The sequence below is a fragment of the Silurus aristotelis genome, assembly GCF_946808225.1.
Source record: "Silurus aristotelis genome assembly, chromosome: 16".
Taxonomy (NCBI): domain Eukaryota; kingdom Metazoa; phylum Chordata; class Actinopteri; order Siluriformes; family Siluridae; genus Silurus; species Silurus aristotelis.
Genome location: NC_139589.1, coordinates 23,017,009 through 23,030,772, shown reverse-complemented (window position 1 = coordinate 23,030,772; position 13,764 = coordinate 23,017,009). Strand labels below are relative to the sequence as shown.

Genomic DNA, 13,764 nt, shown 5'->3' with positions numbered 1-13,764 from the left:
ACATTCACTTTTACTTTTATTTTTTTATATTGACTTCGTTATCGTCCACTACTGATTTTCTGTCATTAATTCTACTGATTCTAAACCCTTGTTATGTATTTGAGGATAAAATACAGCCATTGTCAGCATTTGTAGACCCCCCCCCCCACACACACACACACACACACACACACAAAAACAACAACAAAAAAAAAATTCTCGGTTTCAATGTTGAAAACAAAAAAATGAAAAAGGTCTTTATTCATCAGTCTGAAATAAAAATGTTAATAAAATCCTTGATTAAAAATTTTATTATTAAAAAATAATAAAATGAAAATAAAAAAAATATAAATCAATTACAACTAATGTTGAATTAGTTAATTATTTTTATTAGCCCTCATATTAACTGATTTATTTTTAGACACATTTCAAGACGAAATTCCTTCAAGGAACAGCATCTTGAATATAAAACCATTTCAGAATATTACATGATTTGCAATTCCTACTTGAAATTGATATCTGAGTTGAAATAAAGAAGGCTGGGGTTAACTATAGTCAACAAAGTTAGGTGTTAATCGCACACGCGTGCAACTTGATTACTACATGAACTCGGGTTTAATCCGATTTCAATTTGATATTGTTGTACAATTTTTATTATGTCATTAAAAATATAAATTAATTCTTATGGTTTGGTGATATATTTTTTGTCTGCTGAGGAAAAAAAAGGCTTATAAAAGGCAAATCCTCAACCAAAAAAAAAAAAAAGAATAAATCAGAATAACACATTCGGCTCTTTTGTGTTGGAAATGTTGTCTGTTTTCTACAAATTGAATTCCATCGGAATTAATTCACAACTCTTCCTGCCTTTTTATAGACCAAAGCAAGTAGCTTTTAAAATGGCTAGTTAGCTGTTAGTGGTTTTGCTTTTACTATGCGGTTAGAAAGTTTGATTCCCAGTTTCCCTCATGTCCTTGCACTGGTCATGATTCGACATCATTCCTTCTTTCGGCAGACTTGGAAAACAATGAAGATGAGCATGCTGCTGATGAGGAGGGCTAGAAGAAGCAGGAGAGAGATCCAGGCTCCGGGATGCAGCGCTCGTCTCAAATGTACGCTCTCTTCGGGTAACATATTGCTCATGCTTAACATGTAACCCAATGACCAGCCCAGAGAAGAATCCCCAGCCTGGAAACAACCATGGGCAAATTATTCAATAATGAATATTAATAAAGGAAAAAGAGGAAGGAATGGGAGAAATGGCATGCTCACCTTTTTCTGAAAGGAAACTCTGGGGAAGGAGTGATTGTCGAAGTGGAAGCCCTTCAGTAAAAGTACCTGGATGTACGCAGTAAGTGCGCAGTAGTCTCTCAGGTACGACTTCTGCTCTGGAAAATCTTCTGACATCTAACATGAAGAGCACATTTAGCTTTTATTTATTTAACCAGCTCAGATCAGAGACACTTGAAAGAGACAAGTCTTATTTCATGTTTAAAAAAAAGGTGTGACTAAAGGCAGTTATATACCAGCTAGTGAGCAAACACAGTGAATGATTGATGGACTCAGTCTAATCTCTCAGAGATCACAGGTAACAAAAGGTCAATCAAAAATGACCACGGCGCAGTTGAATTCTCAAATAAAAGCAGCTCTGAAAGTTTCACATCAACATACTCATTTAAACTGGATCTTTTCTACAACCCATTCACAGGGGATTGTATGGTGGATTCGCTACATAAACAGATGCTTAAATGGTAAAGCTATACGTTTCCATCAAGGGAGGATCTTCAGGACTCCTGTAACATTTGCCAAATGCTCTTATCCTTAGCAACTTCCATTTATCTAATTTATACAATGGCTTGGTATGGCTGGGATTTAAACTCAGGACCTTCTGATCCAAAGCCCAGTGCCTTAACCAATAAGCTCCCATATTTATTTATTTAATAAGATCCCAGACATTTATACAACTTTTCAGGGCTAACAGACTTTCTCAAGGCCACAGCACTTAATCATGTGCTATAACATAAGTGATATTTAAAGCTGAACCTTATCTTCGTCTCCTTCTTCTTTCGGCTGCTCCCATTAGGGGGCGCCACAGTGGATCATCTGTCTCCATACCCTCCTGTCCTCTACATCTGCCTCTTTTAAACCAACTTCCTGCATGTCTTCCTTCACCACATCCATAAACCTTCTCCTTGGCCTTCCTCTTTTCCTCCTTCCTGGTGTCTCCATCCTCAGCATTCTCCTACTGATATACCCCATGTCCCTCCTCTTCACATGTCCAAACCATCTCAATCTCACCTCCCTCACCTTGTCTCCAAAATGTCCTACATGCGCTGTCCCTCTAATAAACGCATTTCTAATCCTGTCCATCGTCGTCACTCAAAACGAAAACCTCAACATCTTCAGCTCTGCTACCTCCAGCTCCACCTCCTGTCTTACTCACTGCCACTGTCTCTAAACCGTACAACATCTCAGGTCTCACCACAGTCCTATAAATGCTGAACCTTAACTGCTCAGTTGTATATAAGATAATTGATAAAAGTCAACAAGGACATCTGCTAAAAAAATCCAGACCACCCCATCACTGGTTACCTAAAACATCAAGTCAATAATAGCCATCACTTATATACTCTAAGATACTGGTACCTTCAGGAGGGTCATGTTACACACAGCCTGAGCGGCCTGTTGGAGCTGTACCGGGGTGCTGATGTAAATGCCTGTGCTCTTCTTCAGAAAGCTGTGTGTGAAGAAAAAAGCCGAAAAAGCCTAAAAGAACAAAGCAAAAATTATAGGTTTAGATAAGTTTAACTGGTGTCCAGGTGTTTCTATTAAAGTGTATATTAAATATTTCGAATAGTAACACCACCACATTCTGTACCATGAAGCCGCCACTGGTGTTTGGATGAAAGACACCATCGAAGGAGCACTGAGAGAACGAACAGTTCTGAAAGGAGAAGATCTCAGATACGTTCCCCAGACAGTGCTGGTAGCTGCCTGTGCCTTGTATCATCACCAGTGTCTCAGGCGTGTATAATGCAGGACGCTGGGATTTAATGCAAGGCGAATCGAAGACTTGTAGCAGGTAAAGAGTTTCTCTGTGGTCTGAAGGGTAGCATGGATGGTGCACAGTGCCTGTGTTGTCCTGGGTCTAGAAGAAAAAAACGATATCATTGATGGCAAGAGCATAATTTACAGAAATCCAGAGACAAATCTGGATCCCTCACAGGCAAATCAGAGGCGAGTGAGTTAACAAGAAAAGAAAGTACCCTGGATTTGGAAAGGAATCAGTCTTAATAAATTACCATAATCAGGTGGACCAGGAGCCGACGCAGAAACTCATTTGTTCCGTAGCACAGGTAGCTGTGTGTGTACAGAGAATAATCCTGGCCATAAAGACGTAATGTCATGCTGTTCTCCAAGTCCTCCACTTCTTCCTGGATGGCAAATGTGATCTGAGTGGACGCTCCACCTAAGTCCAGTGCTCCAACTGTTGGTCTGCCTGGGTTTAACCACTGGCCTACAAAGCCATACTGATGGAGAAACAAAAATTCTATGCAAAAACCACTAGGGGGCACTGCTTGATAGAACATAATGATAGAAAAGAGCTAAGGAAGAAAATCTGCTGAATGAGATACCTTGATGAAGTTTTCTAGCAGATAATTGGCAGTGACCCATCCATATGCTCCCTCTTCCTTCCCACTTAAGATTTTCACACCTTGAAATTTAAAAGGGAAGGATTTGATTGTTTGGGCCACTTCCTGAAGAACTTGAATTGACTTCTCAGGGCTGGAGATGCTGAAATAACAAATAAACCCAGCTCTAACATCTATTCCAACAAAGAACAATGTGGTTGTCATTTATACGCACTTCATGAGCCTCATGCCTGCCGTAGCTCCCAGGTACACAGGTGTGAGATGATGGCGTGCTTGGGGAACGTCCATCATAGCTTGTTTGAGACATGCTTCCAGACTGCGGCCTGCAGCCCCCTGCTGACCAGCATAGCTAGAAATTCCACCTCCTTCAAAACAAACATGGAAGAACAAAATAGGAAAGGTTTCATTAATACAGTGATGAAGAGATGTGGAAAAAGTTCATATTGAACATTTCTACATACACACACGCATATGGGCAAAGGTTTATGGACACGTGCAGTCAGCGTTCCAATTCATTCTAAAGGTGTAGCAGGCCACTCAAGATCTTCCACTTCAACCCACACAGTATCTTCATGGAACTGGCGTAGTTCTGGAACGCTGGAACAGGTTTGGTCTCCTAGTTCAAGTGAAGGAAACATCCAAAGACATCCTATGTGCCTCCAACTTTGTGGTAACAGTTTGGGGCAAAAATCCCACCTCATGTTGTGGCCCCCCTCATGAAGATTTCAGACTTCAAGATGATCCCAAGCCATTTAGAGATGTTCCAGCGTCAGATGAATCCCAATTCATGTAGATTTCATACATTTGAGGACTTTGAGAATACTCCAAATAACATTCTACATGTGCTGTTTCTCCATCATTGAACATTTAAAGGCCCAGGCATGGAGGAGATGTTGAATCAATAATCTCAGATGTTGCTCAGGAGCTCCTGGTTACACTAAAACTTATCTTATAAGACTGTAGAAAGAATATTACTCAATCACAGACTCACGATATTTCTTCATCTCTGGTGTTTGTAATGTCTTAATGATTTAAAATCACACTCTTGATGTCACCCAAGTGAGGACGGGTTCACTTTTAAGTCTGGTTCCTCTTAAGGTTCCTTCCTGCTTGCTCATTAGGGTTAAATCAGGGTTTAATAGTTGTGAACTTCGCTCTATAAATCTTACATTTTGTAAAGATTCTTTGAGATGATGTCCAGAAATAAAATACAATTCAACGGAATTGAAAAGAATCACATATGGCTGTAAAAAAGCAGGTGTCCCAAAACATTTGGCCCAAAGTCTCTTTGGAAAAGGGCACCTGCCACATTCCATAAATGTGAATATAATATGATACAGTACGTCTTCTCTGACCTTTCACCTTGCACTCGGTGTGTTGGGTTACCACACCTGTGCCGTTCTGCTTGTCCGCCGGCCATCTGTATACGTACATGGTCGTGTGAGAGGATCCAGCATCCAGTACGACTCCATACTGTCAGAGGGCAAGAAACAGAGAGTGTGTTCATATTCAGTTATTAGTTGTAATGCTGCTTATAAGTCACATTTTATGGCATTTATCCTTTGGCCAAATATTCAGAAATACATCACACAATGTTTTTATGATAAACAATAAATGGCCTTGTTTTTGTCATGACAGATATCATTCATCCACCCATCTATTCATCCATCCATTCATCCATCCATCCATCCATCCATCCATCCATCCATCCATCCATCCATCCATCCATCCACCAATCCATCCACTCATCCATCCATTCACTTATCCATCCATCCATCCATTCATCCATCCAGCCACTCATCCATCCATCCATCCATCCATCCATCCATCATCCATCCACTCATCCATCCATCCATCCATCCATCCATCCACCAATCCATCCATCCACTCATTCATCCATCCATCCATCCATCCATCCATCCATCCATCCATCCATCCATCCATTCATTTATTCATTTTTTATTTCTTTCTGAATTTTTATTATTTCTTTTAGTTTTAGTAATTCGTTTTAATTCAGTTTAATTTCATTTTGAGATGTTCCACTAGATGTTGGACTGTGCTTGTGAAGTTTTTGTGTTCATTCATCCCCCAAGGACATTAACAAAATCAGGTACTAATGTAGGTCAGGTGAGGAGGCCTGGAGTGCAGTCAGCGTTCCAGTTCATCATGTTCAATCGGGTTAGAGCCCTACAGCAGATCTTCGTGGAGCTTGCTTTGTGCACAAGGGTATCAACATCAACATCACCTAGTCAGGTAAAGGAAAAATCTAAAGCTAATACAAGCTAGCACATCCCACAAGTGTGTGCCTCCAGCTTTTGACAGTTTTGAAGAAGTAGATCTGGCAGAAAATTGTCCCAATACTTTTGCTCAAACAGTTTAGATGTTTCACATAGATGCAAGCCAGATGTAGCAGATGCACTGGGACCAGGATGGACATGTGTAAGCTGGACAGCTGTACTCCTTCAGTAGATTTTCAACGGAAATACAATCCCCAGGATGCAGGAAATCTTTTCTGCATGCTACTAAAAGCTGTTTTTCTCAACACTGTATAAATGAATACTTTGTTCAGTTCCCAGATTTATGGCAGATCCACTTTTTCCATGGTTTTCCCCCTTTTTCATTTCTTCTATCAAACTCGTTTTAATGTTAATCGTGTCCATATGATGTTAACAGAAAGTCAGTTTAGCTCTGGATTTATACATTTAGCAAGTCTTTCTTAAACCTTAAAATCAGTGTGAAAGTAATAAAACTAATCACGTCTGAACGAGGCTAATGCACACATACAATAGTGCATGTTGCATTAAAAAACAAAAAAAAAAGGAAAATCATTTGGGAAAAAAAGAAAAAAGCGAAGCTTAAGAGACATAAACGTGTAAATTAAAGACATAAATATCTATAATATTATTTTTAATTATTATATATAATTATTTCAAGTCATAAAAAATACTATAAGTTGTTTTAATAATGATAGGATTAACAAAAATATGGTTTATTGCCTTATAGGAAATCATCAATAATTAATATGATTATCAAGGAACTTGAGTATCAGTGAGAAAGTTATTGAAAGGTTATTAGTTCGACTGAAATATTTATGCATGAAGGACAGAAGGAGATCTAATACATATATATATATATATATATATATATATATATATATATATATATATATATATATATATATATATATATATATATATATAAAAGGAGATATAAAGTGCTATGTTCTGATTTACCATAGATTGTGGAGGGTCCTGGATCTCCTCCACATGCACAGTGAGAAGGAGCAGAGCCACGGCAGAGAAGAGCAGAAACGCAGCCGAGGCGACGATCCAACTGTGCCGTTTGTCCATTTTGTCTCCGTACAAACTCACAATTGGGACCTGGACTGATCTTAATGCTGCACCATGTACTGCCTCGCTATTCAAGTGCAATGACTGTTACATTAGACAGCCTGGGCTGAGTTTCCCAAAAGCATCGTAGCACAAAGATCATTGTGGGAATGGTAGAGCGAGCATCACATAGAACTCTCTCTCTCTCTCTCTCTCTCTCTCTCTCTCTCTCTCTCTCTCTCTCTCTCTCTCTCTCTTTCTCTCTTTCTCTCTCTCTCTCTCTCTCTCTCTCTCTTTCTCTCTCTCTCTCTCTCTCTCTCTTTCTCTCTCTCTCTCTCTCTCTTTCTCTCACTCTCACTCTCTCTCTTTCTCTCTCTCTCTCTCTCTCTCTCTCTCTCTCTCTCTCTCTCTCTCTCTCTCTCTCTCTCTCTCTTTCTCTCTCTCTCTCTCTCTCTCTCTTTCTCTCTCTCTCTCTCTCTCTCTCTTTCTCTCACTCTCACTCTCTCTCTTTCTCTCTCTCTCTCTCTCTCTCTCTCTCTCTCTCTCTCTCTCTCTCTCTCTCTCTCTCTCTTTCTCTCTCTTTCTCTCTCTCTCTCTCTCTCTCTCTCTCTCTCTCTCTCTCTCTTTCTCTCCCCCTCCCTCTAATTTAGTTTAGATAATATAAAAATTGCAATGTTTTTTCTGAAATCTTTGATCAGTAAAGAAAGTCCGAGTAAACTAGATCAGATTAGAATAATAGTAACAAAAAAATAATACATTTAAGAATATATATATATTGTTGGTACAATTGTAACATTTTAGAACAATTTGTTTTCATTTTTATTTTGCAGAATGCAGATATTTTGTATGTCCTTTAGATTCTGTACATTTTTAACCGCCAAATCCGATGTAACTATAGATACTAGCTCTAGTCTATATACATTATTTGGTCAAAAATTTGTGGACACCTCACCATAAGATTGGTATGTGCTTCAAGTAAAGGTGAAGATGTCATGCTACGGCTTTCAAATACGTCCTATACAATTGCGTACCTCCTACTTTCTGGTAACAGGTTAGGGAAGAACCACATATGGCTGAACAAATCAGATGTCCCTATATTGATTTCCATGAGGTTTTTAGAAGGTAGAAGGAAACCAGAGCACCAGGGCTGTGCGATGGCACCAATCATCATTTCTTGTCATCAAATATTTAAAAAACAAGCGGTTATTAAAATGAACTGACCAAACAACATGCAATTTCTCGTTCATGGAACTCAATTAACCAATTAATCACACCATCTTTTGTGTGGAAGCAACTTCTATTTAATGTTGTTTAACTATCAAACAAGCCTGAACAATGGAAGGGTTATAACCAATAAAGTCTGTTTGTTTTCAGGTGGAGCTGAATGCACATTTGAAGAGCTTTTTTTCCCCATGATGTGTTGTGCTCTGTGCACTTTCTGCACGTTCTCTATTGCTGGTGTAAGCTTTTTAGAGACATCTGTTTCGCTGATATTTAAAACATTTTTTTCAAGAACACAAAATTGAAATGTGCAAGTCGAAAGATTCCATGGAAATGAGCAAGATATTTAAAAACCCAGCTGTTGTTCTGCCAGCTTTAACATCACGGAGCTCTGAAAAGGCTCTAATAATCAAAGGTTATTAAATTGTTCGATAAATACCTGTAAAAACACTACCCTCCTATCTGAATAGGGCTAAAGCTGATGCACAACAGAAATGTAGGCCAGATGATGCCTGCCAGAAAAATGAAGCTAGAATGAATATCAAGAGTCAATATTCAATTATGTAATATGTTGTCTTTGTTTTTCTGACCGTAAAACCTCAAAAAACAAGTTGCTAAAAGAGCTGAAGGCAACTGTAGCACTCGCATTTTTGATTTGCTCGTTTCTGTTTGCAGTCTGAAGGACAAACGTATGATTCTGATTAAATGTCCTGTATTTTGTGACATTTTTTCTAAAAAATTTGCAACAGTCTGAAATGTCTGAATCTGATCAGATACTGTTCTTGCAGAGTCATGGAACAGGCTGTAAAAAAAAAAAGGCCCCTGGATTATCCATCCAATAAAATACCTCCACTGTTTTAAAGAGTGACTTGATGGTGGTTGGAATGAATCCAAGGTCTAAGCTGTTCTTGTTTGGCACAGAGTGTGCTGGTGTGTGTGTGTGTGTGCCAAGCTCCCATGCTCGGTGTATTCAGGCATCTTGATTTCCACTGCTTTTGCACCGAAGTAAAGACAGATTCCTTAGAAGAGAGCGGTTTCTATTCCATGCATGAGCTGTTTTACTCCCACTGATCCATTCAGCTACGCACAGACTATTAGCAAGACTTCCACCACACTGCAACATGGGTTCAATAAGACTAGAATAGTTTCTGCTTTTGAGTATCTTCGGTTAGGGAAGTTCACCTCTGTGCTTTTCTTTATATTTTGTGTTGTGCATTGTGTGTTTTCATGGCTGTCTGTATCCTACCTTGACCTCGAACATCTTGGGAAAGACAAAATCCATGAACAAAAATATGTATAAATATGGTATTTTATTTATGCATTATTGAACAAGATCACATTTTTATAAACATCCAGAAAACATTAGCATTTTCTTGCGATCATCACTTCCCTCTTGTGGTTGCTATTAGGCAGAAAGTTCAATCCAAAGGCAGAGTTTGTAATATGGTCATTACAGTTATGGTTATATGGTCACAACAACATTAATTCTTAAATAATTCGTATGGTTTAATTATATACGATTATATACATTTATATTCTCTATACAATTATATAATTTAATGATAATACATTCTTAAATAATGGGCGTGGCCTTATAAAGAATGATCCCGCCCCATTCCATTTACAGAACACAAGGGTCCACTTAATATTCCACTCATATTCTTTTGACACTGGACCCAACCTGCAGTCTGGTGTCCAGACCAGATCATTCACAAGCCAGCAGCATCATCTAAACATTAAAAACCCTTTAATAAAACGATATTTCGCCAAGGCAATTAATTCAGTTCTGGTGGCTTGTGGTGGCGCAGGATCTTATTATGACACATTATTTTAGTTTATTCCTTTAACTTATCTTCTGTCTGTATCTCACAAGCTTTAATCCACACAATGCAAGCAAAACTGAGAGATTACACTACCACAAGAACTATGCTGAGTAAATGAGTTTAAAAAAAATATATAAGCAGCAGCATAAATGCATCACGGGTGCAAAATCCCTAATAAGACTCCCAAGCGTCTTCACATTTTTAAGTTTGAAGACATTTTAGAACCCGAGTGTGTGCTTTAGAATCATTTCCTCATCGGTGTCTGAATACAGATTCGCTGGTGAGATCTTCATCTTCATAGCACAGGTGCCAAACAAATATGCACTGGTAGTTACAGAACAGCAGAAGCCCCATGAATACCAGAGCCAGCATGGCGAGAAAAGTCACAATCAACAGCTTATTGAAACAAAAGGAATTTTGTGGCGCATGATCGCCACTAACTGCACGTTCCACATCAGCCTGAGGACTAAAACAATTCCACAGATACTTTTTCAGCCGGCTTGTGTGAGGAGACGAGACAGGTGCTGGCAGGCATTGCTCATTTTCTCCCATCATTATAGCTTTCAAATGAAAGGTAATCTGAAGACCTTTCAACCTGAGAACACACAACATTTTTGTTTAAATTACATCGTTTGTACCCCAGGGCTGTTATATTCTCAAATCTGATTGGTCAGGAGGTGTTAATAAAAAAAAACAAAAAACAAAGGTTCATATTAATGTACTTTACAATTAATGCATTATTGTTTCTATCCATGCATCAGATTCTAGTAACACACCTCAAACTGTAATTGAGCATGTCTAAAGATTGGGCCTCTATTCGCTAAAATTGGAAGTGTTGAAGAAGGAATCAAAGAATTTCGAGATAAAGGTTATTTTGGGTTTAATCTTTATCCGCATGCTACCTCATTATTGCCTCAATAATTTGGATAAATCAATTTGTCCCAATACGAATTTGTGCTGTTGTAGTCATGTGTTGAAACAACAAACCCCCCAAAACATAAATAAAATCATTAAATCATTAATTCCAAAACCAAGATCAATAATGGAGTTGCTTGAACCCTTCACCCTTCTGTCAAGGCTTTGATCTTCATTTTGGAATGTGTTTGCGTTCATTCAGGTGTTATTAAACTCAAGCACTAATGAGGCCTGGGGTGCAGTCGGTGTTCCAGTACGCCCCAAAGGTGTTGACTGGGGTTGAGTTCAGGGCTTTGTGCAGACCAGTAAATATTTTCAAATCCAATCCTAACTCATCACATCTTTACGAAGCTTGCTTTGTGCAGAGCGGCATTGTTATGATGGCGCGAGTTTGGGTTAAGTCCCTTTAGTTTCACTTCAAGACAATCTTTTTTTTTTTAAACAACTGGGTGTTTCTTTGTGTGGATCAACAGCATGAATAAGACCAACAGAGGATGGTCAGGTGTCTACATATTATTTGCGTAGAAATTTATTAAATCAAGAGTCTTTAGGACTGTTTAAAAGTCATTTTTATTTTGACCCTATGGCCTTGTCAATTCCTTTGTCATGCTTTCTACTTTTTCTTAAGCTGTGCCTTTACCCTGAGTCAGAACTACTCCGAACTTGCTCCATTGTTATTCTGCTCCTGCAATACGCTGGAAAATTGAAACTTGCAAAACACAACTAAATGCAATGCAGAGCAACACAACCCCTCCGTGTTCAATTAGGCAAACTTACCTCAATGCAATCGTATGTGTAAGTCTATTTTAGTGTCGTCTCTTAATCCTGTCCAGTGCAATACAGAGACAGAAAATGGTCCTTCAGAAACCCTTTAGCGGTTCTTTAAACATATCATTTAAACATATCATTTGCAATCACTGTCCGTGCACTTTTTCAAATCTAATCACCACAACACACAATGCAACCAGTACGCTACATTTGGAAGTGTCGCTTCCACTCAGTCCATTCATATTCATCTCGAATAATCTCAGTCATGGCACCAGAATAAAAAAGCGTATAAAGAATCTACCAGTAATAAATAAAGTTTTCATACAATGAAAAAAGTATGTATGTATGTATATATATATATATATGTATATCCTGGTAATCATGCAGTCAACTAATAACACATTTCAGCATCTTTTAAAATATATATAAATATACAACTGTACTGTAAATATGACCCACTGACAAATTAAACCTTATCAATAAATTGACAAAAAAACAAAAATTGTGCACACATTGTATTGTCTTTTAAAACTTGTACTATAACTTTAAAATCCTCCGCAACCCTAAGAAACCAACAAAATCTCTAAAAACACACACACGCTACATCAATCTCAATGAAATTCCCCCCAAAAAAAGGTTTACCTGGGGGGTCTTTATTCCCTCATAATTCGCTGTGGGATGAAGTTTTATTTCAGGTGTGAGTCCAGAGAAAGACAGAAAGAGCGAGAAAGAGAGTGATAGATAAATAAATGGACCGAAAGGGAGAGAAGTAAAAATCAAATGGAAGCTGTTCGCCTTCAGAGGAGTTCTTTGGTTGTGAAGGTTGCTGCTGTGGTGTTTATTTTCAGTTGCTGTATGAGCTACAGGCGTGGATACCGCCCTTAAAAATATGCATGTGTTTGTGTGTGCGTGAGAGAGAGTGAGAGAGAGAGAGAGAGAGAGAAAGAGAGGAGGGGGAAGAGATTGAGGAAAAGAAGAGAGAGAGAGAGAGAGAGAGAGAGAGAGAGAGAGAGAGAGAGAGAGAGAGAGAGAGAGAGAGAGAGAGAGAGAGAGAACACTGTACTTTGTAGTTGTGATAATTGGATAGAGACCAGAGCAGGTGCTTCTTACATACATGACTAAACCCCAAAGGTCTTCCTATTGTATACTACTGTGTCCAAACACTGCCTCAGGCAGAAACTTAAAGGAAAACTCAACTCTACTATATATTCCTTGAAATATCAGTGATGTAGTCAGTGATTCTGGTGCTGATGGTTCCTGTGAGATGTTTTTGTTATTTGGTATGCAATAAAAGATGCATCATTCTTCTCGCATGTACTTTTACAGCACAGTGAAGAAATAATTTCTTTGCATATCTCAAAGATTTTAGGAAGCTGGAGTCAGAGCACAGTTTCAGCCTTGATACAGCATCCTGGATTCACAGAGGGTTAAGGGCCTTGCACAAGGGCCCCAAGAGTAACAGCTTGGCGATACCAGGCCCCCCCCCCCCCACTTTTCAGTGATAGACAAATTAGAGTAATAGTACAAATCCCCTACTTAACTATAGTGTGTTTCTGTCTGTACTCATTTTACATCACGAGAAATTTCCCCACTGTGGGACAAATAAAGGTATATCTTATCGTATCTTATCTTATTGCTTGAGGCAAAGGACCAAAGTACTCGACTTTGAATTGGCAAAAACAAAAGAAAAGAAAAACAACAACAACAAAAAACAGTGCTGATGCATAAAAAACGACTTTTTTGCCAGTTTTTTTACTGTACTTAAGTAGCTTTTTTTGCGTATCTGTACTTTGCTGAATTATTCCCATTTTGGGAGACTTTTCCAGTCATTTCTTTTTTATGTATGTGTGAATAACATTTACTGAAGTGAAAGTGAAAGGGAACACTTTTACTTTTACTGGGGTAATATTTTACTTATCTCTAACTACAATTAGTTTGTTTGTATACTTCATCCACCACTGCTTTTTGCACTCTTGAAAATGACTTGGCTGCAAAAAAGCAATTTTGTAAAATGTCTCTTTAATTAGAGTACAACCCTGTCTCACCCACTAGTGTATTTGGGGCAAACGTCGGTCTACA

At 38.5% G+C, this 13,764-nt stretch overlaps 1 protein-coding gene across 1 annotated transcript; it reads right to left on the bottom strand.

Moving 5' to 3' along the window:
* Window positions 1-347: 347 nt before the first annotated feature.
* entpd2b (ectonucleoside triphosphate diphosphohydrolase 2b) lies at window positions 348-7,582 on the bottom strand. Its single transcript, XM_083563733.1, has 9 exons — window positions 6,863-7,582; window positions 4,985-5,102; window positions 3,844-3,994; window positions 3,612-3,771; window positions 3,279-3,506; window positions 2,855-3,124; window positions 2,623-2,742; window positions 1,249-1,383; window positions 348-1,164 (listed from the first exon to the last, which is right to left on the bottom strand). The coding sequence occupies exons 1-9, from the start codon at window positions 6,977-6,979 to the stop codon at window positions 973-975; spliced, it is 1,491 nt and encodes a 496-aa protein (XP_083419859.1). The 5' UTR covers window positions 6,980-7,582; the 3' UTR covers window positions 348-972.
* Window positions 7,583-13,764: the final 6,182 nt, after the last annotated feature.